Raw genomic sequence first — 27,962 nt, forward strand, 5'->3', positions numbered from 1 at the left:
TAAAACTAAAATATTCATCTTAAAATAAATCATATATGTTATTCACAAAAAACTATAAGACCGGTTTGCTTAGTCTAGCAAGAACACCCATGTTATATACAAGTGAAGCAGACCACCTTAGAACTAATAATCAGATGCTTGATCTGAATAAGAATAAATCGATAGATTGCCCAGTAACTGGATTTTTCATATATTAGGAGTCTAAGAAAAAGTGAGTCTGACTTGGTTCATGTGCTCACATGAACTAGTAGTTTAGTCTGCTAACAAGCGCCCCAACTCCAGATCAAAATCATTGTTTCCTGCATCTTCTTTCTGGATTTCTATGCCTGTTTGTTGATACAGTTGTTGCTTTTGGATCTCCCAGTTGCCTGCAATCTTCTCAACGCCATCCCCAACCAGATCTCCGTCTGCTATATGCTTTATATCTCCAATTGGCACGGTCTTTCCAGCCGCTTCATATTGGCACAAAGTGATGAATACCAGAGAGAGAGAGAGAGAAAGAGAGAGAGAGAGTACCATCAATTGCTAGCTTTTTTGCACTAGCATATTCTTTTGAGATTTTCTTCAGCTCATCTAGGTCCAATGCTGTACCCTTTGTCAGAACAAAGAAGCAAAATTTAGAAAATGGAAAATTAAACAAAACAGCAAGCAAATAGGCAATCAATTAGGGAGTAGCAAACAATGATGCTTACAATATTCATGTCCATATACTCCTCAACCTTAGTTTTTGACAACAACCTGCTTGATCAAAGTGACATGTAAGCTTAGGGTACAACAAGCTACAACAACTAAACTCATTAAGAATTCAATCCACATTGAGTTGTTACCATACTTGTCACAGGCAACTCGCAGTTGCGCATTCTGCAGCTTCATGACTTCACCAATCCTCTCTGATACGGAACCATCATTCTTATCAACAAAACCAAACAGGAACATGTTTCTCGAAAGTATCCTCCTAACTAAAACAGGCACATCTTTAACATCATTTATTATCGCATCATGGACAAGGGCCCTGAGCTTCTTTAGCTCACCTGCGTAATGAAAGAGAAATAAATGGTCAGGCATGAGATGCCTCAAAACCTTTATGGTACATTAAGTAGATGCTTCACGTATGGACAGCATTATAAGAAGCAATTTTGCTGTAACAGATGGAAGCACAAAAATAGAAGGAACGATAAACCAGAAAAATCAACTAGTGTACATGAAGAAAATACAAAAGACAAGGGTATGAACACAGAACTTGCAGTTAGCAAAAAACGTTAAAGAAAAGAAACATGGGAAACTTCAGAAGAGGACCTGAGTCGGCCATAAGATATAGAACATATACATAACACCTGAATGGCTTGAATGATGCCACAGATCTGCTAAATGAGAGAGCCGTAAAACCATTAAAAAAAACTAAACAAGAGATCCATGAATCCTTCTCATCCATTACATATGCAGTTCAAATATGGTGTAGGGATAATGAGCAAATTTCCCATGGTAAAAATAAGAGGGTTTACTCATGCCCCTTGCTACCACGATGGAAGCATGTGATGCTGCATGAGTCTTAGAACACTGTCATCAGAAACACATCACCAAAAGAAAGATATCTGATAGATCAAATTTAACCAAGACATCTCATTGATAAAGCTTAAGTACTTTAAGTTTCTATAATTAGGACTTTACTAGTTTTCTAACAGAAGAAAAAAAAAGTGGGAATAAGCTAGGTTGCACAAAAAAAGTCTTAGAACAGTCATCAGAAACAAGTCACCATTCTAGGTTGCACAAAATAAAGGGAACTCCACAAATAATCATTTTCTTTATTCTTCAACTTTCTTTCATCTTATGTGTAATCAGGATTATCCTCAATAGTCCTTGTCGTTCCGCTCCAAGCATCAAACATGATACTTCATACACCTTGAGAAATCTAGAGGATGGAAGCAATATGCCTAGCTATCGTTTACACCACAAGCAATGCTTAGAATTAGCATCACCACCCATGAACCAGCATTTCATATATTTCCAGATAATCACATCCCAGATTAATTTCTGACCATTGACTTGCGTTGAGTTAGGTAAAGCCAGATAGTCCATCATTCCTGCTTATATGTCAAAGCCATAATGAAGGTAAGCTGCTCCTTCATTTTAAAAATACCAACTTTGCCTATTGGAAGATGTTATATAAACATATTCCAAAGAATGCAATAAAGTCAATAAATGAGAGAGAGGACATACCCAGTGAGAGATAGATTTTGAAAGCTGGATTGAATGGTTGTGTCTCATAAAGATAATAGAGACAGTATAATGCCCCCCATCTTTGAGATAGAGAACCTCCAGATAGCATATGAGCTATAACAAAGGAAGAGAAAGTCTTGATTCAAAATTCAAAAAAGACAAAGCTTCATATTTTTTTAAGCCATACAAACTTAATGATGCTAATGCAGGAAAAAAGTAAAAATCTTAATCAAATCTCATTTTACAGCAGCATACAGATTGTGTGGGCATACAGAGCTTGCATAAAAAGTGCCAAATTGGTAGCAGGCTTGGCCTCATAAATGAAAGAAAACTTTCGTGAGAACCAGATCTTCTTCATTTCAGCCAGTGTTATGGCATTTTGCTGCAATCAATTGATTTGAAAAGATCTAAGTTTCACAGTGATAAATGGATCATAAGAAATTAAAGTAGCAAACTCGAAAACATACCCCAGAGAATTCATCCAAGAGCTCGTCGATATCTTTCTTAAAAGGAGAAAGGTCCATTGTGACACCTTTTCAACTTTGCCTAAAGATCAAGTAAACATACAATCTTAATTAAATTCACACATAGAAGACATTATCAGCAAGCCAATTCGCATATAATAAGAAAGATTTCTTTTAATGAAAGAAAAGAGGTCACAAGATCTGAACCCGTATGAGCTCCCTTTTTACCATGGTTTGCTAAGTTTTTATTCAAGAGAAGGAACTCATGACCTCATATACCCTAATTCGAGAAGAGTTTTGGCAAAAGAAAGAGAGAGAGTTTTGTAAGGGTACATTTGGATGACAGATAGAAAAGCCTGGTTTTAAGAAAACCTGGATTTGCTGTTGGATAATAGCCAGCTAACTTGTAGATAACCTTGTCATCCAAATTTGTTGTTTCAATTTAACTTGGCTTCATGTGTTCTTTTTTTTTTATGAAAATAGTTATGTTACTTTTTAGTAAGAATGATTTCAATATACTCTGTTTTCCTCTCTTTCACACACAAATACTCACACATACATATTTATAAAAAACAAACATCTAAGGCATGTATTTTCATAATAAAAAAAGGTCTATCAACAATATCCATCACTAAATAAAGCCCATCAAAGTCTTTTAGAATGCAACTATCATCATCATATATAACTGAACGAAGAGAACATATAATACAAAAAGCTAACTCTCATAATGCCTATTATCTATCTAATCCACAAGTGGTCTTCCCCAATCTATTCTAAAGGCTTTTTGCAGCTTCTCATTGTTCCCATTCCAAAGTTGTTCCCTCGCAAGCTCTTTCATTGGTTGAGACTTCTAGTGAAATCCAATCTTCTCTGCAATCCCTTGATATAACAGATTTTCTAAAGGCTTTTTATAGTTTCTCGTTGTCTCATTCCAAAGTTGTTACCTTGCTTGATCTTACACAGCTCTTTCACTGGTTGAGATTTCTAGTGAAATCCAATCTTAGAAATCCCTTGATATCCCGTCATCAGCATAGTAATATCAACAACAATAAAACCTTATACTAGTTTTGTAATCTATGTCACATAGACTCACCTTCAACTGTGGGTTGTGAAGACCCACAGGGAAGTCGATTGATAATCACTTCTTGATTGACAATCTATAATTATGGACACATGCAAGTATAAATATAAACATGTGATATAATCAAGCAAACACACAATGTGTGAAAGATTTTCAAGAAAATAAATGAAAAACAAAGACATCAATATAACAAGCAATTTGCATTAAATATCAAAATCCAGAATAGAAAAAAGAAAAGAAAAGAAACATTATTTAAGACTCAAATTAACACCAAGCATACAAGCATAAAAGCAAAATAGCAAGAAACCACTAATTGAATACCAAGAAGGCAAGAAAACAAGCAAAGAAATTATGTAGGACTCCAAATATGTTTAAACCAATTTAAGACTCAAATTATACAAGCAAAATAAAACACCAAAATCCCTTCATGATTTCATTCATTCCATCACGACTAATTCAAAACAAAACATATAATTCCCTTCATTCCCTTTCTTTCCTTCCAAAATCACATCTAAATTTCAAACATAAAACACATAATTTCCTTCCTTTCCTTTCTTTCCTTTCTTTCCTTCCAAAATTACAAATTCACAATAGAATTTTTTTCGGAAAAAAATTAAATAGAATTTGCGAATTGCAATAGAGGATAGAGGTTGGAGATGCTTACCCATTTCTTCCACCCTTCCTTCCTTTCCTTCCTTCTTTCCTTTAGATTTAAACTTAGAAACAGTATACTCTTGTGTAGAGACGAGAAAGAGGAAAGAAGGCCAAATGGGGAAGCCTCGATGGAGATGTTGAACCGACAATAGGGGTCGGTGGCGAATCAGCGGACGATGGTGGCAAATGGTGATGAGGGAGAAGAGAACACCAGGCAAGAGGCAGCTACAGCTAGAAACCCTAAAAGAAAATAAATCTATACACATTTGGGTGAAAATGGGTGGTTCATTTGGAAATTGTACAAAAGCCTGTTAAATGGTTAGAATTTACAATTTTACCAAATGGCTTTTTAAATGCAAATTATGCAATGTGTCACTCAAAGTGTAAAATTGTATTTTTACTCTATTTATACATATATATAATATTTATAATCGAGCAAGACTCAATACCGAACCGATTAGAACCCAGTCCCATTTTTTTGGGATCGAGTCGGATCGATTACCATTGTTTTACGGATCGGATCGGATCGATTGGACCCCTATTTTGTTCCCGACCTGATTCATACAATCTGAATCTAAATCCGAATATGGATCTGGACTGGATCGTTGATTAGCCCTAACCATATGGTATCATGGTATAGAATCACCATATATTTTCCCATATATATACAAGAACGAGTGTATCAGTGGACAGGTGGAAGGTGTTGAATGGGCTATCACACATCATGTATATGCCCAAAAGCCTTTTAGAACCGCTATATACCTTTTCTTTTCAAATTACACCTCTCTCTCTATCTCTCTCTCTATATATAAGAGAGAGAAATGAAAATCTATCGACCAAAAAACATGCCAAACCTACCCATTATGATCAGACGATCCAAAGTCACACCCCTTTTCACGTCCCTCGCCCTCTCTCTCTCCTCCCCCTCTCTTACTCTTCCCATCACATGCCCTAAACCCCTTTTCTCCCTCTCCCTCTCCCTCTCCCTCTCTCTCCCCGTCCATCTCCCTCTGGCCCACCAGCCTCTGTGCCGGTGAATGAAAATTCCCTGCCTGTCTTCCTTTGGGTCCGAAAGAGAACGCGAGGGCAAACAACAAATTCCTGTGCCCCTTTTCTCTTCTTTCTCTTCATCTTCCTTGTTAAGGTTTACAATTTCTCATTTTTTTGTGTTTTCTTTGATTGTTTTACCCAATGGGGAAGGAGTGGATGTGTTAGTAGAGTCATTGCCTAAGGTAGCCCCTTCACTTCTCCTACGTAACTTTTGTTTGCAAGCTATGTTACCAAGACATGCCACTTTAGGTGGTGGCGTACCCATGTCGACACGAGTATGGGTACCAAACATGCCAATTTGCGTGACATATATTATATTATATTATATTATACTTTCAGTATATAATATATTTTAGATATAATATATATATATATATATTCAGTATATAATATTATATTCAGTCTATTTTGTATTTATGTGATATTTAATATAAATATATATCATTGTCACCAATATCAATGATAGTTGAAAATATCGCAAGAAATACTGTTATTTTAAGGTAGTCGATATTAAAGGGAATATCTTGCGATATTTTCAAATATCGTTAGAAGACAAAATATATATTATCATGATAATATCATGATATTTTTGGGAAAAACTTTTTTGATTTTAAGTTTGCATTTCCTATTTTTTGTTTCTTTTATATTTTAAAACCTTTAAAACGTGTTTTTTTATATTTTGGAAGAAAAATAATGCAAAGCTTATTATTTTCTTATCTTTTTTGTTGTCATTTATACTTTTCCAATTTTTTAAACTCTCGATATTTTTCAACTTTTGAAAATCTCTCCAAGAAATATCATCGCCGAGATAATACCTAAAACGATATAGGTGACTATGATATATATATAGTTGTTTTCGTACCCATATTTTTTGGAATTGCCATGTCGTACCCTCGGTACTTGTACCCGTACCCGCACCTATACCCCAGTGACAATTTGCAAGAGAAGCAACACATAGGACCTGTTACTCATCGTGTCTACTCGGGTAGGATGTAGGCCCCTTCAACGTGGCTGCAACAGTATACTGAAAGCTTGACTCATTGTTTATTTGTTTGTATGCTTTTTGTTATTAGTCGTATAAGGGTGTAATTTGAGATAGCAGGATGCACTTCATTTTTAAGTTATTTTGTTTTGGCATAACATATAAATTGTAGATAAGCTCCTTTCTGCTCCTTATCTCCCAATCGTGAAGGTACCACTATGTCGCTTCTTATTTTATGTTATGAGTTTAGCATATTTTGTGCATCAAAACCTTAAAGAATTAACTCATTTGCTTCATGATGTATAGGTTATGATTCTGTGGCTTAGTGTTTGTGCTTTAGCCAGTTCAGTGTTGCTTTTACAACATGCCAAAAAGTTTTTGTAATCATGTGTTGAATGTGGCAGAGATTTTGTGGTAGGTCAAGGTGTTTACTGAATGTGGGGGGGAGATTTTGTAGAATGTGTTAAAAAAAAAATCTACTGTGGTGATACCTATTATCCTTGTAATTTGAAATACAATTGTTGATTGAGATTTTCCCTAATTGTTGCTTATTTAGAACATCATATTTTTAGCCTGAGGGTATCTATTGCACCCTCCACAAGAACCAGATTAGATGGCTCGGAACTTGGACCTAGAGGCAGCATCGGGCTGGCAACAGATAGGTATTCTAGTTGGAACCCGACAGAAGCAAGAGGATCATGTATGCGGTTTCAGCTCCTTTGGGCTTGTAGCTGACATGTCCGGAAGGTTGTACCGTGGTTGACCCGATGTGGTAGGGGTCTAAGGCCTCTAATGGTGACGGTTTAGGAGGTACGTGAAGGTACCAAGTAAGAACGGCTAATCGGGTGGGTCAAAACTGTTAAAATATATTTTGTATATGCCATTTGTATATATGTGTGTGTGTGTGTGTGTGTGTGTGTGTGTGTGTCATTTCATGTTGTAATAGGTGTCAGTCCACTAGGGATTGACGAGTTTCTCTATTTCAGTTTTTTTGTTTTTTTGTTTTCTTTTTGTTTTTGATGTAACAAATGATGGTTTATGCATGGAGTGCCTATATAAAGGCACTCATGCTTGTTGCCAAGCATATTGAAATAAAGATTCTTATTATTTTTAAGTGTTGATTACTCTCCTTTGAGAGATTGTGTATTGTCTCTTAGTGGCTCGTTGTATTTGGCCCATTAGAGGCTTTCGTACTTGTGAGTGTGCACCTTTGTAGCCACTTTGTTGCATCGTATTTGTGCACTTGTTGCTTGGTATCTGAACCTTTAGTGCTCTTGGGCCAAAACTTAAGAGAAGATTCGTGAGAATAGTGGCGCATTGGTTCATTGCCTTGGAAAACACGCCATCAAACTTCTTCAACACTTTTCCCTAGTTTTTTTTCTTTTTTCTTCTCATTCTTTCCTCCACTATGGCCGATAAAGAAATTGTAACGGTGGTTCTCATCAAATTTGATGGGGAAAACTACAACATATGAGCCGCAGCGGTGAAAAGAATCCTCATGGGTAAAGACCTATGGCATTTTGTTGATGGATCCGCATTGGAGCCACAACCAATTCTCACAAAATTGGTTATTGAAGTTGATGGTGGATCAAAAGAAGAAAGCCTTTAGATTGATTACAAAAAAAACTTATAAAGAGTGAGGTCATACCAAGGTTCTTTCCCTCTTTAGTATGCATGAGGAAACTTGCTCCGATATTCTTGAATTTGAAAGAGTTGATGAGGCTTGGGAATATGTTAAACAAACATATATCTAAAATGACGTGGCATATAAATGGGATCTCAAAAATAAGGTGCATAATTGCAAACAAGGTGATAAGACCGTGAGGAATACTATAGTAACCTCAAGAGGCTTTGGAATCAATTGGTTAAACTTGAGCCTAGATGGGAGACTCCAAATGATGCTCAAGAATGGAAGAAATACAAGCATGATAAACAACTATTCCAATTTTTTAGAGGACTTAGACGTGAATTTAAACAAGTTCATATCAATATTATCCATAGGGAAAATTGTCTTCCCTTACATGAAGTTTTGGCTCAAGTATACATGGAGAAGACAAGAATTAAATCTATATATCTGAATCTAAGGAGAAAGGATAATGTGTTGGCCATCTCAAGACCGGGGCCAATACGAATGTTTACAAACCATCTCATTTTTCAAAGTCTTACAATAGGAAGCCTAGATATAATGACAACAAAAAAAGAACTATGTTGACTTGTCATAATTGTGGAGAACCGGGCCATATTAGGCTATTTTGTCCCAAGTTCAAAAGAAGATAAGAAAAAAAAGTGGCAACCATGGGAGCGTCTCACTTAAATCTATTGGAACCCTATTCTCTCAAATCATGAAGAACATTTGTCTACTAATCAAGAATTTCTCTCTCTAGTGTCGCGGTCTCTACATCATCACCTCTCAATAAGGTTTTGTGACTTTTGGATTCTAGACCCTCATTTCATATGACTCCACATTCTTCTTTACTTTTTGAATGTTGCACTAATTCAACATCAAACAATGTTTTTACCGCCAACAGTTTCTCTCTTAGTATTAAAAGCATTGAAAATTTTGTAAACACTTCAAAATTCTCTATTCTAACAGTTAGACTTGTCCCAAAACTAAATTTAAATCTTTTGTCTGTTTCACAAATCACTGACCCTGGGTGTAGTATCGCCTTCTCATCCAAAAAATATCTTGTGCATCCGAGAAGCAGATTGGGGAAGGCTATAGAGAAGGATCCCTCTACTACATGGATTGTCTTCTTCTTCTACAAAGCAATTTTTGTTATAATGTTCAAAATGTAAATTTAGCTTTATGGCACCAAAGATTGGGATATCCTAGTTTGTCAAAATTATTTCATCTACCTCATTTAAACAAATTTTGTAATGGAAAATTTTATTATGAGGATTGTATTATTGGCAAAATGACTCAAATTGGGGAGGAGATCCAAATGATCGATGCACAACTAATGTTTTTTGTGTTTCTGTAGGTGATTCTCTAGTGTCGTGAAAGTGCAAAAAACAACAAAAAGTATCATTATCATCCACTGAAGCCGAGTACCATGCAATAGCTAAATAACAAGAGTGCAATATACATAGCTGGCAATAATACATTTATGAAAGAACCAAACGTATAGAAATGGATTGCCACTATGTGCGTGAATTTTGAGGCAGATCATCACCCTACCTTATGTTACATAGCAAACTTCTTCACCAAAGTGCTTCTACCACCTCGAATTTCTTTTCTTCTTGACAAACTTTCGGTGATCATAGCGTAAGTTTGAGGGGATGTTAAAATGCATTGTATATATGTCATATATATATATATATATATATAGTTCACTGTGTATGTAAATTGAAATACCCATCGAGGGTATTTCAATTATTTCATGTTGTAATAGGTGTCAATCCAATGAGGACAGACAAGTTTCTCTATTTCAATTTTTTGTGTTTTTGTTTTCTTTTTTTATGTAGCAGATGATTGGGAGCAGGTCCAACTAGCAGTTGGGCCAACCCCAACGTCTAGAAATAGTATAGTTGGGCGAGCCCCTTTATGCATGGGAATGCCTATATATAGGCCACTCCCTCTCTTATATTAATCGTGTTTGTTGCCAAGCATATTGAAATAAAGATTCTTATTACTTTTAAGTGTTGGTTGCTCTCCTTTGAGAGATTGTGTGTTGGCCCCTAGTGGCTCTTTGTATTTGGCCCATTATAGGCTTTTGTACTTGTGAGTTTGCACCTTTGTGATTTTAAAGTTATTTTGTTTTGGCATAACATATAAATTGTTGATCATCTCCTTTCTACCCCTTATGTCCCAATCGTGAAGGTACCACTATGTCACTTTTTATTTTATGTTATGAGTTTAGCATATTTTGCACGTCAAAAAAGTTTTTGTAATCATGTGTTGAATGTGGCGGAGATTTTGTGGTAGGTCAAGGTGTTTGCTGAACATGGGGGAGATTTTGTAGAATGTGTTAAAAAAAAACTACAGTGGTGATACCTATTATCCTTGTAATTTGAAATACAATTGTTGATTGAGATTTTCCCTAATTGTTGCTTACTTAGAACATCATATTTTTAGCTTGAGGGTATCTATTACACCCTCCACAAGAACCAGAAACTTGGACCTCAAGGGAGCATCGGGCCGGCAACAGACAAGAATTCTAGTTAGAGCCCAACAGAAGTGAGAGGATCGTGTCTGCAGTTTCGGCTCCTTTGTTTGGGCTTATAGCTGACGTGTCTGGGAAGTTATACATTGGTTGACATGATGTAGTAGGGGTCTAAAGCCACTAATGGTGACAGTTAAGAGGTACGTGAAGCTACTAGGTCAAAATGGCTAAGTCAGAGAGGTCAAAACTAGGCCCAGTACGCGAATCAGGAAAGGATTCCGGTCCAGATCTGAAAGGACCTACTCCAGAGCTTCTGAAGGACCTAAGAGTGTGTGTTGGGGTCTGATATAGGTGCTAAGGGTCAAAGAGGTCAGGTGGAGTCGTTGGCAAGGCTGATGAGGACAAATAGGTGAAACTACACGTTTTGTCGAATCAGTAGGGTGTGGTTTTGGTGTTTCGGGTCCCGAACGTGGGTAAGGTCTTAGCTAAGGATGGGATCAGTTCCAAGGAGGTCTTAAAGAAGTCTACACATTCAAGCGTGGTCAAGGTATATGCAGGAGATTATCAAAGGCAAAATAGCATGAAGAACGGGACTGCATTGCTCTTTCGGGTGCGATCTTGGCCGAGAAGGCTTAGGCGGCTTTAGAAAAGGTTAGAGACTGGTCTTAAGGTATGATAGAGATTCAGGGAGCGGTATAAATACCTGAGACACGTTCGTAAGGAAGGTTGATCAACAGAATCACAGCTGACAGGTTCTTACGTCAGTTTTCAAGGTAAGGATCACTCCACAGCGAAGATGTAGGTAGAAGAAGAGTTTGGGCCCTTGAAAGAGACGAAGGACCAACCTAGGGAGGCTTGGTTTCACGTGGATCACAGAGGAGAAAGAGAGAAACGTAAGGAGAGAGACGTCTAGAGAGAGAGGTTTAGAAAATCAATTCAATCTATAATCCAAAAGGGTTTTCCAGACCTTTATTTATAGCATGAAGGTCTAGAGCAAAGTCATAATCCAACAACTAATCCATGAGCTACAAAAGAGTCCTACTATGAAACAAGAACTAGACTAGAGAGAGGATTCTAGAGTCCTACCTCTATCATGACCCCTACTCTAATTAAAAGTCCTAATTAATTAATAAAGAAAACCTAATTAGATTATATCTAATTAACTTGAGAAACATCTAGAGAGGGGGTACATCCCACCCTGTTCCTCCAATTAGGCGTCCCCCATGTGAGCCCCACTGGGTGGCTATAGTTGGTTCTAATGTGGACATGTGTGCTCTCCTTCCTTCTGGTATAGACATCTGTCCATTGACTTTTTCACACTATATTCAGCCACATAAGCTTTCACATCAACATAATGGACCTCACACGCAAGCTGGAATCACCCCATATGAGCATAAGGTGGCATCTAGGATTTGGAGTGCGGATCCTGGGGCATCTCATAGAAATCGGGTCTTAACAGACCACCACGTTGCACCACTTTGCTCCCAAAGTAGAGACCACGGCCCTCTAATTTGTTGTTCCACCAAGGTCAAACGAGTCTTTGATTGACTGCACAACAGATCTCATAACAATCCTTAGCACCACATGTAACGAGCTTAGCTTGTTTGCTAACTCGCGATATGCAGGGGCAGAGTTCCAAGATGATAGTAGGAACTTCCTCAAGGAAGCGGCACTCTTGATGTTGATTTCCTCCTTGATCAAATACCACATGGACTCTGAACTTCACACGGACTTCAAAGGTGGGAACCTGATATGAATCTGGCATAAGGCTCGCACCTTGGGGCTTCACAACCGCATCTAAGCATACCTCAATACCTTTACATTGTGTCTCAGCCCCGACCATAGGATTGAATTCAAGGTGCTCTTTGTAATGGGCCCTGGTAACATTTTCTCGAACAAAACTATGGGTGTTGCCCATAGCAACAAGCGTGTCCACCTTATAGTTACACCTCACCATGGATCTGCACCGAATTTGGTGTTGTCACGCTCGTGAGTAGGGGTGGGCATCAGGCTGGCTCGGTCCGCTAATGCATCGGGTCGATCAGGCTGTTGACCGGGCCGGGCCGGTTAATGGGCAGGGTTTTGGCCTAGTTCTTAACAGGCTCAGGTTTAAAGAGAAGCCCATGGCTTGGCCCATTGGTTGGGTCAATGTGAAGCGAGTCCTGTCCGCCCCGGCTTGGCCCAATCTTAAAATGCATAAGTGCTTGAATGAAATTATGGGTTAATGAGAGAATAGCAAGTTTCCATGCAACTAATTCCTAATTAGTGCAACTAATTAGGTAAATAGTAATAATTAATAAATAGCAAGTTCCCACGCAACTAATTAGGTAAATAATAATAGTTATCCAATTTACTATGTAATAGTTAATTTTTAAAAAATTTATATTATTAAAAAAAAAATAATGCAGGCCCATCGGGTCGACCCAGTAGCCTGTCGGCCAACCCAAGCCCGGCCCAAGTATATAACAGGCAGGGTTTCAACCTGGTACCTAACGGGCCCGGGCCTAAAATCATGGCCCAAACCCAACCCATGGCGGGCCGGATCGACTTGGCCCATCGAGTTGTTGGGTTGATTGGCCACCCCGACTCGTGAGTGTCATAGGGGAGGTTGTGAGGCGATTCCACCTCGGCGCCCCTCAACAGTAGTCGGTTCTTCCTCCGACAATGTCAACTCACTACCTGATTTCCGAACAGGTGAATAGGTGGGCTGGTTCACTGCTGCATATAGGGGTGTTGCCCTGCTGCGCACTAGGGTGTTCTCAGCAGGTGTGGCGTCTGGTCTGACTAGACATGCTCTCGGTCTGTGGTGCACTATTGTGTCTTTGGTGATGGCCACGTTGGGAGAGAAATCACTGCGTCTGTCAACGGGGTATTCAACTTCGTAGAACTGTCATGCAAGGATTAATGCTTACAAAGACCACTATCGTAAATGTCGAATCTCTCTGTGATTCGGCCCTCAAAATCAACTTGTATGGACTACCCGTGTACGAGGTCAAGTCACTCGTACCATCGAAGGGCGACGCCTTCTAGATAGGCAACACGTGCCTCCAGAGGCACGTTATGGCAAGTAAAGAAGTGCTTGAGTTTAAAGATTCACTCATGCACGTTCTCACCAGCAAAAGTAGGGACTTCAAGGCGAGGCTTCTTACCCATGCCTCGAGCAAATTCATGTGATGGCCCCCGAGAATCGGTTCGGTCGGGTGTCCCCTTCGGCCATCGTTAAAGTTAGCACCCCGGTCAGTATCATGCCTTCGCTTGTGGAGAGTGTTCAGCGATCTCCAAGGGCATTTACAGCCCTTTCAATTCGCTCCAAGCGGTTGGTTTTGTTAGTGCTCTCTTGCCTTCACAGAAATACCTCAACTTGGGTTTGCTGTATAATCACTCGGGCATTTTCGGCATGCCGACGAATCTCCTCGAATTTATTATCATGAGGGGTTGAGATCCCTCCATGGTATGTTTTTCGCTCTGATACCACTTTGTTGCATCCTCCCCAAGAACCGAAATAGACGGCTCGAAACTTGGACCTAAAGGGAGCCTCGGGTTTGCAACAGACGGGTATTTTACTTGGAGCCTGACGAAAGTGAGAAGATTGTGCCTGCGGTTTTGGCCCATTTGGGCCTGTGGCTGACGTGTCTGGAGTTGTGTACCCCGGTTGACACAATGTGGTACGGGTCTAAGGTCTCTAATGGGGACTCGTTAGAAGGTCCATGAAGCTACTGGGTCAGAACAGCTAAATCGGGTAGGTCAAAACTAGGATCAATAAGTGAATCGAGAAGGAATTTTGGTCAAGTTCTGAAAGGACATGGTCCAAAGCTTCTGGAGGGAGGGACCTAGGGGCATGTGTTGGGTCTGATATAGGTGTTAGGGGTCAAAGAGGTCAGGTTGGGTCGTTTGAGTGGTTGATAAGGTGAAACAGACGAAACTACACGTTCTGCATAATCGACAGAGTGAAGTTTTGATGTTTCAGGTCCCGAACATGGGTAGGGTCTTAGCTAATGTTGGGATCATTTCCAGGCGTTGTATAGCAGGTCTAGAGAGGTCTTAAAGGGGTTTACATATTCAGGTGTGGTCAGGGTATGTGCATGAGATTAAAAAAGGCAAAACAGCCCAAAAAATGGGACTGCACTGCTCCTTTGGCTGCGATCTTGGCCGAGACGGCTTAGGCAGCTTTAGGAAAGGTTAGGGACTGGTCCCAAGGTATGATAAAGATCCAAGGACTGGCATAAATACCTGAGACATGTTTGTAAGGAAGGTTGGTTAGCAGAACAACGGCTGACAGAGCTCTTAAATCGGTTTCCAAGTTAGGGATCACTCCACAGCCAAGATACAGGTACAAGAAGGGCTTGCCCCTTGGAAAGAATGAAGGACCAGCCTAAGGAGGCTTAGCTTCACGTGGATCACAGAGAGGAGAGAGAAACATGAGAGAGAGAAGAAGAAGAAGAAGAAGGGGAGAGAGAGACATCTAAAGAGGGACATCTAGAAAGAGAGGTTTAAAAAATCAATTTAATCTTATTTAATCCATAATCGAAAGGGGTTCTCAAGACCTTTATTTATAGCATGAAGGTCTAGAGTAAAGTCTTAATCTAACCTATGCAGTCAAAAGCGTTAGGTGGTGCCTAGTTGGTAAACCCCTAAAAAGACTAGTCGAGACTAGGCGGGACTAGTAAGACTCTTCGGTACACCAATTAGAATATAAAAAAGTACTCAAAATATACATAAAAATATGTTTAATTCTTTTACTAATAAGATGTTTTCATCACACAAGTACAAAATTACACATGCTTTCACAAAATATATTAATATACATATATAATTATATACACGCATATATATACAATTATTCATAACATATTCAATATAATCAACAAAATATGCTTTTAGCCTCACATAAGCATAATAGAGATATATATGAATAACATATTACATAATCCATAATACTAAACATTATTTCAGGAAAACACAAACAGATATATATAAGCATGTTTTCATCATTTCACATAACAAATCACACAAACACATGCATATATATATAATTATATATGTACAAAAAAACAATAGAATATATATAATAATAATAAATGACTAAACTTCCCTCATGTCTAGGCGGGGGCAGCTTAGTCGCCAACTAGGCGCCTTAGACGGTTGGAAAAATTGGTATCTTTTAAGGTACCCAACTAGGAATTTTAAAGCCTAGGTATTTTACTTATGCCTAGACTAACTGGGCGGACTAGTCAGTGCCTAGTCAGGGGTTTTGTCTACATAGAATCCAACAATCAATCCATAAGTCACTATAAAACAAGAACTAGAGAGAGGATTCTAGAGTCCTACCTCTTTCATGACCTCTAGTCTAATGAAAAGTCTTAATTAATTAAGAAAGAAAACATAATTAAACTCTACCTAATTAACTTGAGAAACATCTAGAGAGGGGGGATGTCCTACCCTCTTCCTCCAATTAGATGCCCCTCATGTGGGCCCCATCGGGTGGTTCTCACTGGTTCTGATGTGGACGTGTGTCAGGCTCTCCTCCCTTCTGGTATGGACATGTTTTCATTGACTTTTCTATATTATATTCAGCCACATAAGCTTCCACATCAACATAATGGACCCCATACAAGCTGGAATCGCCCCTATGGGCATGAAGTGTCAACGGGTCGGGTTTGGTTCGGACCCAGGTGGAACCAAACCTGAACCCGGTTTTTGGGTATGGTATCAGGTCCGGACTTGGGTCTAATCGAATCCACCATAAGAGAAACCATACCCAGACCTGATAAGAACTACATGAACCAGGCCCGGACCATACTCGTTAACATAATATTTTTTTATCATTTTTACATTGAAAATTGAGGCTCTTAATTAGAACTTGGGTCGGGCCTGGGTGTGGTATAAAATTTCATAAACCATACCTGGATCCATGTATTAATCGGACCTTTGGGTCCGGACCCGAGTCTTACTCGTTAACATAATATTTTTTTATCATTTTTACATTGAAAATTGAGGCTCTTAATTAGAACTTGGGTCGGGCCTGGGTGTGGTATAAAATTTCATAAACCATACCTGGATCCATGTATTAATCGGACCTTTGGGTCCGGACCCGAGTCTTAATTGGGTCTTCTTATTTATCACCATACCCGCACCCTATAGGGTTTGGTCTAGGGATGGCAGTGGATCGGGGGAAAGCGAAGCCCCGTCTCACCTCGTTTGGACCAGGGATGAAGGGCATTAAATGGGGATGGAGGCAGGGATGAAGGTTAAAATCCATCCCTGCACGGGGATGGACTTTTCCCCCGCCCCGCCCTATCCCCGGCTCGATCCCCGCCTTGCCCCGCCCCACCCCATCCCCAATCCTTCTAAGGGATGACACTAAATCGAGGGGAAATGGGTGCCCCGCCTCGCCCCCGTTTGGACCGGGGATGGAGGACATGAAACGGGGATGGAGGCAGAGGTGGAGGTTAAAATCCATCCCTGTGCGGGGATGGAGGTTCGGATTTTGAGACGGGGCAGGGGTGGAGACCTTGTCCCCCGCCCCGGTCCATTGCCATCCTTAGTTTGGTCCGGGTCAAGTCCAAGTAAACCAACCTATTGACACCCCTAGGCATGAGGTGGCATCTAGGATTTACAGCATGGATCCTGGGTCTCTTGGAACACGGGTTGTAACAGTATTTTCCATTGGAACTTAAAATTGAATTGTCAGATGGATGCTGCTTAGTGTCCATGAAGCTAAAGTAACTAGGTGATTGCTTACCACTGGCTTGAGAAATGTAGTCGACTCATTTCCTACACAATTATCTTGAAATTTTCTACTAAATTTTTACAAGATCAGTGGCATAGGAGCTGATGTTCTTTAGTGTGTGCAAGGCTAGAACGTATAGGTTATATATCTTCTTTTATTTGTTGTCAAGCAAGTCATTGCACCTGCATATAATGTTAAGTCTTAAAGAAAAGCGAAAAAAGTGTAAGATTAGTCGACTAATTGTGCCTGTAAAGCAGCTCCACTTCTTTCTGCAACATTTCCATGGATTGTATTGTGCCTGTAAAGCAGCTCCACTTCTTTCTGCAACATTTCCATGGATTGTAGCTTTTGCAGTAACTCACCAACATCAACCTACTCAACCCAAATAGATCTTTTAGTATACTTTTTTTCAGAGTCTTTAAACCTCTAGCAGATGACTTTCTCACCATAACTATTATAATTATAGCTAAAATACAATCACATAAAAATTGTATAGCAAAAAACATATTTCATGTCTACAGTTATCTTGGATTACTGAAATCTAGAGAATCCATAATTTCCAACATCGATCGTTAGTTTTTGAAGATTAGCAATATATGCTTGATGCTCCAGGTAAAGATGTTACACAGATAGGAAACCAATTTTCAATAGCAAGTCAGAAAGATGAGGCCCTTCTAATGAACAATGGCTGAGAAATGCATAAAAGAAAAAATGATCTTCCATGAAACCTATTGGCTAATATTTTCTTATTTTCTAGTGAATCAAGTAAAAACATTTCATCTTTGGTGGAGATTGGCATCGTTACATCTGATCAAACTGTAATCACAAAAGATAAAATAAACACAAAGAGTGCCACAGATAATTGATGGATAGTGGGCAATCGCTGGAAACTACTGAACCTAAACACCAACGATTTTTAATATTCTAAACAATCATCACTGATATCTAATATCTTGTGGCATATCTTTTTAAAAAACAATCAAACAAATGCAAGGTAACATATGTTTTTGCATGCCTATTTAAATTTTCTATTTATACTACTTATATTTTAGTCACATGTGGGACTCCTTTTCTTATATCTAAAGCAACTACCATTAGATGTGATATATTCAGGAAAAAATCTAAATGTGACCAGCACAAACCTCAAGCTTGAAACATCTTGATTGTTCAGCAGCAAGCTGATTAAGAACAGATTGGACCTCCTGCATAACACATAACAGAATTGTGAAAATCTCTATAAAAAGAGATTTTGTGTAAAAACACAATGCTAGAAACACGAGGTGTGCACAAAGACACGGATACAAATGCACAAAAGTAAAAAATATCAACTTGAATATATTGGGTCCCAAAAGGGGCTTTACAAAAGCTTGAAGAAGCTCAAGGGGGTCACCCCTATTTATACTACATTGGAGCAATGGGGGGGCTCCAATACATATGTTGGAGCCCCTCCAACTGTTAGAAAAGTAACCGTTGGAGGGTGCTCCAACCTATGTGTTGGAGGCCCCCCATGTGACATCTCATTAAATGAGAGGAAAAGAACAAAAAAGAGAAAAAGAGAACTACAAAAAAGAAAATAAAAAACAAATACAACATATTCTCAAATGAGAATATGCGTAAAATATGTGAATTTACATAAATACCCTTATTGGGTTAGATATATATATATATATATAAATATATATATATATAAGAGACAATATTTTAACACCCCTCCCCCTCAAACTTAGGGTGACACAACCGAAAGTTTGCCAAGAAGGAAGTTAAATCTTGGAGAACACAGCGCCTTGGTGAAGAAGTCTGTCAGTTGATATTCTGATGTAACATAAGGAAGTTCAATGGTTTTTCTTAAATATTCTTCACGAACATAGTGGCAGTCCATCTCGATATGCTTCGTGCGCTCATGAAATGTGTGATTTTTGGCAATGTAGATTGCACTTTTATTATCACAATATAATTTTGTGGGCCCTTGAACTTGAATATTCATATCTTCCAACAAACTACGAATCCAAACAATCTCCATAGTGGTAGAATAGTGGTAGATGTCATGGCTCTATACTCAACTTCAGTGGATGAAAGCGATACTTTATGTTGCTTCTTGCATCTCCAAGAGATTAATGATTCACCTAAAAAAATACAAAAAAACAGTGGTGGAGTGACAATTATTTGGGTCACCTCCCCAACCAGAATCAGTATAAGTAATTAAACTTAATTCAGAAGGAGAAGATAGAAATACTCCCTTATTTACTGTACTTTTTATGTATTTGATGATGCGAAGGATGGCACTCATATGGACTGTAGTAGGTACATGTTGAAATTGACTAGCAACATATACTGCATGAGAAATATCAGGCCTAGTAACGTTGAGATACGTTACAGATCCAACTAGTTGCCGGTAAGGTGTGAGATCTTTTAGGAGAATCTCATCATCAATCTTCAACTTTGAACCTACTATTTCAGGAGTTTCGCAGACCTTGTCATCTGTGATTCCTGATCTGTCAAGAATCTCACAAGCAAGTTTAGTTTGAGACAGAAAATAGCCTCGGTGAGAATAGGCAACCTCAATTCCATACATCGTTTGGCATCTTCATCGTTTGGCATCGTTTGGCTTTGAGTTCACTCTCCATGGTTTCTCTCCATTCAATACATCGTTTGGCATCTTCAAAAAAATTCAGTTTAAAATATAAGTGAATGCACTTAAGCAAGCCCGATATTTAGGAGAGAAAGAATAAAAAAACACGAATCTAGAAGGAGTTCTTCTAGTTCTCTCGGTTCTTCTAGGGTTTGAATCATGTGAAGAGATAGATTCGCTAGGTTCACTACATTGCTCAATAGCACTTCTAAAAGTGTGTCTATCTCTATGAGTATAGGTGATAGGGTCTCTAGTTATATTTTCTTCTTGAGAGGTAGTAGGGTTAGAGTTATTGTTGATTTCAACCACTTCATTGTCACTGTTATATGTTGATTCATCATCACTAGAGATATCATCATCTTTAGATAAAAGATCAAAGAGAAAGGAATAGTCGGCATTTTCTAAATGAGATTCATTCTTTTCAAAACCACTATCATTTTTCAAAAATGTTACATTCCTTGAGACATATAACTGATCATTTTTAGTATCATAACATCGAAACCCTTTTTGGGTTTCGGAGTAGCCAAGAAAGGCACAAGGAATGGCTTTAGGTGAGAGTTTATTACTCTTATTTGTAAGAACAAAGCCCTTACAACCAAAAACTCTCAATCTATTATAATCGGGTTCTTTTTCATATAAAGTTTCAAAAAGAGAGATTTTATCTAAATTTTTGGATGGAAGACGATTAATAAGATAAACTGAAGCAAGAGTCGCTTCGGCCCAAAAAAAATTTGAAATACTTTGGGAAATAAGAAGCGTTCTAGTGGTTTCAATGATATGCTTATGCTTCCTTTCGGCTAATCCATTTTGTTGTGGGGTCTTAGGACACGATCTTTGATGGACAATACCATAGTCTTCAAGATATTTCTTAAATTCATTGAAAAGATATTCGCCTCCATAATCGGTCCTAAACAAGGTTGTTAAATGCGATGAGGCGAAGCGAGGCGTTGAGCCTGCGCTTCGCCTCTGAGGCGTACGCCTCAGGTACTGAGGCGTACGCCTCTCACAACTGGTATGGAAGTGAAGCGGTGGGAGGGGAGGCAGGGAGCGGCCGAGGAGCAGTTGGCCGACACGTGGCGGTGGATCCACCGGCACTTGGGGTTAGCACAGCCGACGAATCGGGCGGAGGAGGAAGACTTGGGGATGAAGGAGGGGATTCTGGAGGTTGATGAGAGGCAATTTGCGCATCACAGCACGCCTCAGTACCTTGAGCGTGTGCCTCGCCTCTGAGGCGTACGCTTCAGGTACTGAGGCGTACGCCTCTCACAACACTGGTCCTAAATATCTTTAAATTACTATTAAATTGATTCTTAATTATCATATGATATGATTTAAAACATGAAAACACTTCATGCTTATGTTTAAGAAAATATATCCAACAATATCGAGAAAAATCATCCACAAAAATCACATAATAGGCAAAGTCTCCCTTGGATATGACGGGTGTCGGTCCCCAAACATCCGAATAAACAATTTCAAAAGGTTTTGTGGTAAACATAGATCTTTGTTCAAAAGGCATACTTCTTATTTTTTCAATAATACAATCATTACAAGAGAAAGTACTTTTACAAAAAAATTTAATAAAATGCAAATAGGATAACTTGGTGATGTTGGGATGACCAAGCCTTTTATGCCAAACATTTATGTCTTTATATTGGGCCACATTACAAAAAGGGGTTTTAGGGATTTGAAGAGAATCTACATAGTACAAGTCTTCCTTCCTAGAGCCTTCCCTAATCAACTTCCCGGATCGGTGATCCTGTATTAAACATTTATTAGATGAAAATTGAATGTCACATCCAAGGTCCGAGGGTTGAGAGACGGAAAGTAAGTTCAAATTCAATTTAGGTGTAAATCTAATTTTGGGAATAAAGAAATTTTGAGTTTAAAGTTTTCAATTCCCTTAATTTCAAGAGAAGTGTCATCCGTGGTTGAAACAAAAGATGGTGACAAACTTTTAGAATATTCGGAAAGAGAAGAAATGTTTGGAGACATATGAAATGAAGCACCCGAGTTTAAAAGCCAAGAAGTTTTACCTGGAGGGGAAGGAGTAGATATGACGGCACCGGAAATGGCTCCCTTAAGAAGAGGTCGAAGAGCTTCCATAATTTGATTTAGAGATAGAGCTCCATTTGTGGAAGTAGATGCACCTTCTTTTTGAGGTTGGGATGTGGTAGCCATAGCCAATAATTTCTTTCATTTGGGACAAACCGGTTTGATGTGTCCCGGTTCCTTACAAAAGTGACACAATTTTGCTATAGTCCCTTCTTTCGCCTTGTCTTCCATTGGATCCTTGATTTTGATTTTTAAAATGTGGAGGCTTATATGTCCTCAATTTGTTTCCAGGCCTAGAAACCGCATTCACCCCATCACATTCTTCTTGATTTGTGGGTATTGCAAGAACACTTGAACTTTGCTTGCTAATGCCCATCCGAGTTTCCTCTCCACTTAATTTTGTAATGACGTCTTCTAGAGAAAGAGAGGTGAAGAAGGATAGAAGAGAAGATCTAATTTGCTCGAACTCGGGCCTTAGCCCATTCAAAAAATTAAAAAAACGATCTTATTCTAATTGCTTATGACGATGTTCTATGACCTCTCCACTCCACTTTGGTTCGAGCATAGCAAGCTCATCCCAAACGGAAGAGAGTTCGGCAAAATACTCCCTTATAGTCATTTCTCCTTGGAAAAGAGTTAACGCTCTCTTTTGGAGATAATACTTATGGGACAAGTCCCTAGAGGTGTACATCTTTTCAGGATACTCTCATGCTTGAGATGCCTTTTTGAACTTTATAATATTGGCATTAATTCTCGTCTCAACGGAGGAGAAGATCCATGACAAGATTTTAAAATTCTTCATTTCTCACTCCTCATGTTTTTTGCTATATTCTTCAAGAGCCTTGGTTCGTTCATCTCCCTCAAGAATTTTTATTTCCCCTCTTTCTACCAAAGTGATTTTAGGCTCCGGTTCCGAAATCGAGCCTTGAACGTAACCCCAAAGCCCTTTTCCTTTAATGTGAGCTTCCATATTTCCGGCCCACACGTGATACCACAATAAGATTTTAAATTTTACTTGTAGTAATTTTCTAAAATATTGGATGAAGAGTCTTCACGCCAATTTCCAAAATGATGAAGGCACGCTTTTCGAGGTACTCAATATTTGTGTAGAACCGCACCAATTTCTTTCTCCAAGTGACCTCGCCTTGATACCATGTGAAAATCTCTATAAAAAAAGATTTTGTGTAAAAACGCAATGCTAGGAACACGAGGTGTGCACAAAGGCACAAAAGGAGAACTTCTCACAAGTGCACAAAGGCACGGATACAAATACACAAAAGTAAAAAATATCAACTTGAATATATTGGGTACCAAAAGGGGCTTTACAAAAGCTTGAAGAAACTCAAGGGGGTCACCCCTATTTATATTACATTGGAGCAATGGGGGGCTCCAATATGTTGGAGCCCCTCCAACGGTTAGAAAAGTAGCCGTTGGAGGGTGCTCCAACCTATGTGTTGGAGGCCCCCCATGTGACATCTCATTAAATGAGAGGAAAAGAACAAAAAAGAGGAAAAAAGAAATACAAAAAAGAAAATAAAAAACAAATACAACATATTCTCAAATGAGAATATGCGTAAAACATGTGAATTTACATAAATACCCTTATCGGATTATATATATAAGAGAGACAATATTTTAACAAGAATGAGATCCCCACATTCAAATTACCATGTTTAATTCATATAGATCAAAAGAGCATAAGAATCTTGCCTTGGTAAGTTCTGTATTTCGTGCCTTGGCTAGAGTTACTTCACACAACTAGTCAAATCACAAAGACCACAAACACCATAAAATTGAAGGAAAAAACATGTTCTACCTATCAATCAATAACTGAAAATGGTGGTGGGCACCTTATAGAACAAATATATAGGAAGAGTAAAAAAATTAATTGCTAAAAGAATAACAAAAAAGATAAACAAAATAAGCAAAAAGACCAATGGTAAGTGTGTGTGGCGATGGTTAAGAAAAGCTGGTATTCAAAGATATTGTAAAAAAGAAAAAAAAAATCCTCCCATAATAACCAAAATGAAAGAGCAACAGGAGGACAAAACTAGAAATATCATATACTGGCAAAAAGAATCACAATACTAATTCATTATCAGAATTCTAACAGAAAGAACACCATGAGCGCAAAAAAAATCAGATACAGGCCAAAAAAATTTACAACAATAATTCTTCATCAAAAAATATGACAAAAAGAACAACATGAGATCAGATAAATAAAAACAAAAAATAGACCACACATCCCACCAAAATAGAGAAGAAGAAAAGGAAAGAAAAGAAAGGACCAAATATGCATGAATAACCCATAAGACTCCCACAATAATTTTCTTATCAAATAAAGTCAAATATGAAACAAAATGGAGAAATAAAAGAATGGCCCCTTCAATCAATAAAGGAAACACCAAGAACACCATTAATGAATCCCAACCAATAACACATATCCATCCTAGTGATCAACAAAACCAGGGTCCAGTACTGCACAAAAAAACAAATATATAAATATATATATATATATATATATATATATATATATATATTGGTAATGATAGGGTGCTCCAAGAGTACCTACTCCCACTTAATTGAAGTTTTAGATTTTCAAATTTCTTGAACTTCTTTTGTTGATCAGACACTATAGATATGATCTATAAGCATTATTTATAGAAAACAAGTTTTGGAATATGTGCTTATAGCATCCATGTATGTTTTTTAATACTTAAAAATCAATGGCTCACAATGTATCAAAATTTTATGACTTAAAAAATCATATTTTTATGTTCAAAAAACATTATCCAAAGCATGATTCCTATCAAATAAACTATGTTGAGTACATCCATCAGGTTTGATTGAGAAGATACAACCTACAACCATGATTTCTAGTACGTGGGAGTAGGTACTCCCGGAGCACCTGAGCATTACTATGTATTTATATATGTAGTAGAGTGTAGGTGCTTGAACATTAGGTGCTTGTGATATGTGCTTGATGGGTTTCTCTGCACTTCAGGGGTTTTTTCTGCAGTTCCGACCCCATAAATGTGTTGGGCATGGTCCCACACCTGGATCATGTGTTTTGGACGAAAAAAATGATATTTGGAGCCTCAAACATTTACGAAGATTTTGGACTGTTGATTTTTTTAACCTTATAAAAACCCAACCATGTGTCCGACTGGAACACTTCAAGAGCTGATCCCTATAAAATCAAGTACACATATCACATATGTACGGTCAGAATTTAAAAAAAAACAAAAAAAAATTGAAAAACCCATCAAGCACGTATAGCAAGCACCTAATGTTCAACCACCTCCCTCTCTCTCTCTCTCTCTCTCTCTCTCTCTCTCTCTCTCTCTCTCTCTCTCTCTCTCTCTCTCTCTCTCAATATATATATATATATATATATATATTAAAAACTGAAACCAGAAGCCACAAGCCCAATTTATATAAAAAAAACAAGAAACACCATAAAAGTCCCAATACCCTCAGCTCCTAAAACCAAAACTACTAAGAAAAATCAGCACCTTCCTCGGATCTGAAGACTAGCCTCAACATTCCTCACCTTATAAGAGAATGGCCACTTTGTCTTAGCAGAGGAGCAGCCGCAGGGCTGTTAGGGAATTGAAGGGATGCCGGTAAACGAGTCGGAATAGGGTTTGCTTACCTTAGAAAAGGACTTCCACACAGACGCAGAAAAAAAACTGGTCACCCTGGGGTTTCTTAGAGAGAGAGAAGCATCGGAGGTGGAACCTATATCGGACCGCCGAATGGAAGTAGGATCCTTGGGTTTTCTTGCTCGACGGATCGCCAGGGGAGTCACCGGAGGCAGAACCCTAATGCGCTGCACAAAACTATGACTTATAGGGTTCGATTCAATCTTCGTATTTTGGGTCTAAGATTTGGTAAAACAGATAAAGAAAACACGGGAAAAAATGAGAAATCGGAAACCTTACCTAGGTAGAGGAAGAGGAAGAAGAGGGGCACGGGAATCTGTGGACGTCTGCCTTCGAGCTCTCTTTCTACCACCCGAAGGAAGACAGGCGGGGGAATAAAGTCGCCGGCGCGGAGGCTGGTGGGTCAGAGGGAGACGGAGAAAAGGGGTTTAGGCATGGGACGGGAAGATAGAGGGGGAGAGAGAGGAGGGAGAGGGCATGGTACAGAGAGAGAGTGTGCGTTTCAAATGACAAGGGCAAATTCAGAAAAACCTTGTTTTTTCAATAAAAAAGGTCTTCACGTTTTATTGCACAAACTTTTTCTTAGGTACACCCTGTCCAAGGCGCAGGGAACTTGTATTATCCAAGGTTGTTAAATGCAATGAGGCGAAGCGAGGCGTTGAGTCTGCGCGCGTTGAGTCTGCGCTTCGCCTGAGGCGTACGCCTCAGGTACTGAGGCATACTGAGGCGTACGCCTCTCACAACTGGTATGGAAGTGAAGCGGTGGGAGGGGAGGCAGGGAGCCGCGGAGGAGCAGTTGGCCGGCACGTGGCGGTGAATCCACCGGCACTTGGGGTTAGCACAGCCGGCGAATCGGGCGGAGGAGGAAGACTTGAGGATGAAGGAGGGGATTCTGGAGGTTGATGAGGGGCAATTTGCGCATCACAGCACGCCTCAGTACTATTATCCAAGCAAGGTTGTTAAATGCGATGAGGCTAAGCGAGGTGTTGAGCCTGCGCTTCGCCTCTGAGGCGTACGCCTCTCACAACTGGTATGAAAGTGAAGCGGTGGGAGGGGAGGCAGGGAGCGGCGGAGGAGCAGTTGGCCGGCACGTGGCGGTGGATCCACCGGCACTTGGGACTAGCACAGCCGACGAATCAGGCGGAGGAGGAAGACTTGGGGATGAAGGAGGGAATTCTGAAGGTTGATGAGGAGCCAATTTGCGCATCACAGCACGCCTCAGTACCTGAAGCGTACGCCTCTCACAACACTGTATCCAAGTTCACCCATCACCATGAATAGCATCCACTGGCTATTTAGAGAGAGAGATCAATTTCATATCGATTTTTGTGCAAGCAAACCATATGATAAAAAACATGGTTAAAGCCTCAAGCTAGTGGTTCCTTGGCAAGATGTAGGATATATTCCACAACACATGGCCAATAAGCTAAGCACACCTACTAAGATCTTAATTTACCAGTGTATGGGTTTGGTCAATATCAAGTCCATGTAAGAAACTAGAAGATGCCATCTTGCTATACTTATACAAATCCATGTAAGAAACTAGAAGATGCCATCTTGCTATACTTATACAATATCAAGTCCATGTAAGGAATATGTTTCTCCCAATTAGCAAAGGTATGTGGCCTGATTAGATAAATCCATATTCTAGTGCACTTTAATGTTTACTATCTCATGCTCATGAATCAAAGTTGCATCTTAACCCATTAGTTTCTTCAAAAGTCCACAATTTTGTGGAAGCAAATAGATAAATGTGGGTTGTATGCATGCCTATAGTGTTTATATAAATGTTGAAATTAATAAATAAAGCAAGTGCAATCATCAAAATAAAGTACCCCACTATAAGAAAACCAATGTCTATGGTTAGTTAGGTCACAACTTAGTCAAAACACTTGGCAATTTGGCGGACTGATCATAAAAAAAAAATAATTGTTTGAATTTTAGGACATAGACGTAGACACCCTAATTTTGATCAAATAGTTTTCTAGAAAAGTCTTTCTTTGAAATCAAGGTGTTTTAGGTCATTTTCAAGTCAAAATTAGGTTTAAGTACATTTTTTACTTTAAAAATGACATTGTTGAGAGTTTTGACCAAAAGATGAATTAAACTCGAGTCTTAACTTTTAAATAACATAAAAATCTGGTCAATCTAATATTTCAATCAGAAGTTATGATCAAAACAAGGTGGCTTGTTGAGTAAAAAAAATTAATTTCTTATAGGGCCCACTTTGAGTGACCTCAAAATGATAGAATTTGGTTTTACGCTTGGAAAGATACATTAAAGTAGAGGATGTTAACTCTTCAAAACATAAAAAATTATCTCAATCTGACAC

General features: G+C 38.9%; 1 protein-coding gene across 6 annotated transcripts; it reads right to left on the reverse strand.

The window, feature by feature from the left end:
- On the reverse strand, positions 1 to 26,148 carry LOC149828680 (Small nuclear RNA activating complex (SNAPc), subunit SNAP43 protein). 6 transcript variants are annotated; one of them, XM_090016932.1, is made up of 10 exons: positions 25,910 to 26,148; positions 25,621 to 25,807; positions 18,424 to 18,483; positions 2,685 to 2,763; positions 2,473 to 2,599; positions 2,218 to 2,331; positions 833 to 1,031; positions 693 to 738; positions 517 to 592; positions 1 to 452 (listed from the first exon to the last, which is right to left on the reverse strand). In XM_090016932.1, the coding sequence occupies exons 4-10, from the start codon at positions 2,739 to 2,741 to the stop codon at positions 253 to 255; spliced, it is 819 nt and encodes a 272-aa protein (XP_089873058.1). In that variant the 5' UTR covers positions 2,742 to 2,763; positions 18,424 to 18,483; positions 25,621 to 25,807; positions 25,910 to 26,148; the 3' UTR covers positions 1 to 252. The 6 variants fall into 6 exon arrangements, with proteins under 6 accessions (XP_089873058.1, XP_089873059.1, XP_089873060.1 ...); XM_090016933.1 differs by having other exon boundaries at positions 25,621 to 25,797; positions 25,910 to 26,132; XM_090016937.1 differs by having other exon boundaries at positions 242 to 441; positions 25,910 to 26,147.
- Positions 26,149 to 27,962: the final 1,814 nt, after the last annotated feature.

This window comes from Nuphar pumila, chromosome 9, assembly GCF_984573655.1.
Source record: "Nuphar pumila chromosome 9, dmNupPumi1.hap1.1, whole genome shotgun sequence".
Taxonomy (NCBI): Eukaryota; Viridiplantae; Streptophyta; class Magnoliopsida; order Nymphaeales; family Nymphaeaceae; genus Nuphar; species Nuphar pumila.

Bases quoted from the DNA above. Each gene is read 5' to 3' on its own strand.
- LOC149828680 (XM_090016934.1), bottom strand. From the start codon at position 2,741: ATGGACCTTTCTCCTTTTAAGAAAGATATCGACGAGCTCTTGGATGAA. The intron at 2,332-2,472 runs GTATGCTGCTGT...CCTTTGTTATAG, and splicing joins TCTGTATGCCCACACAATCT to CTCATATGCTATCTGGAGGT. The intron at 739-832 runs GTATGGTAACAA...TTGATCAAGCAG, and splicing joins CTGCGAGTTGCCTGTGACAA to GTTGTTGTCAAAAACTAAGG.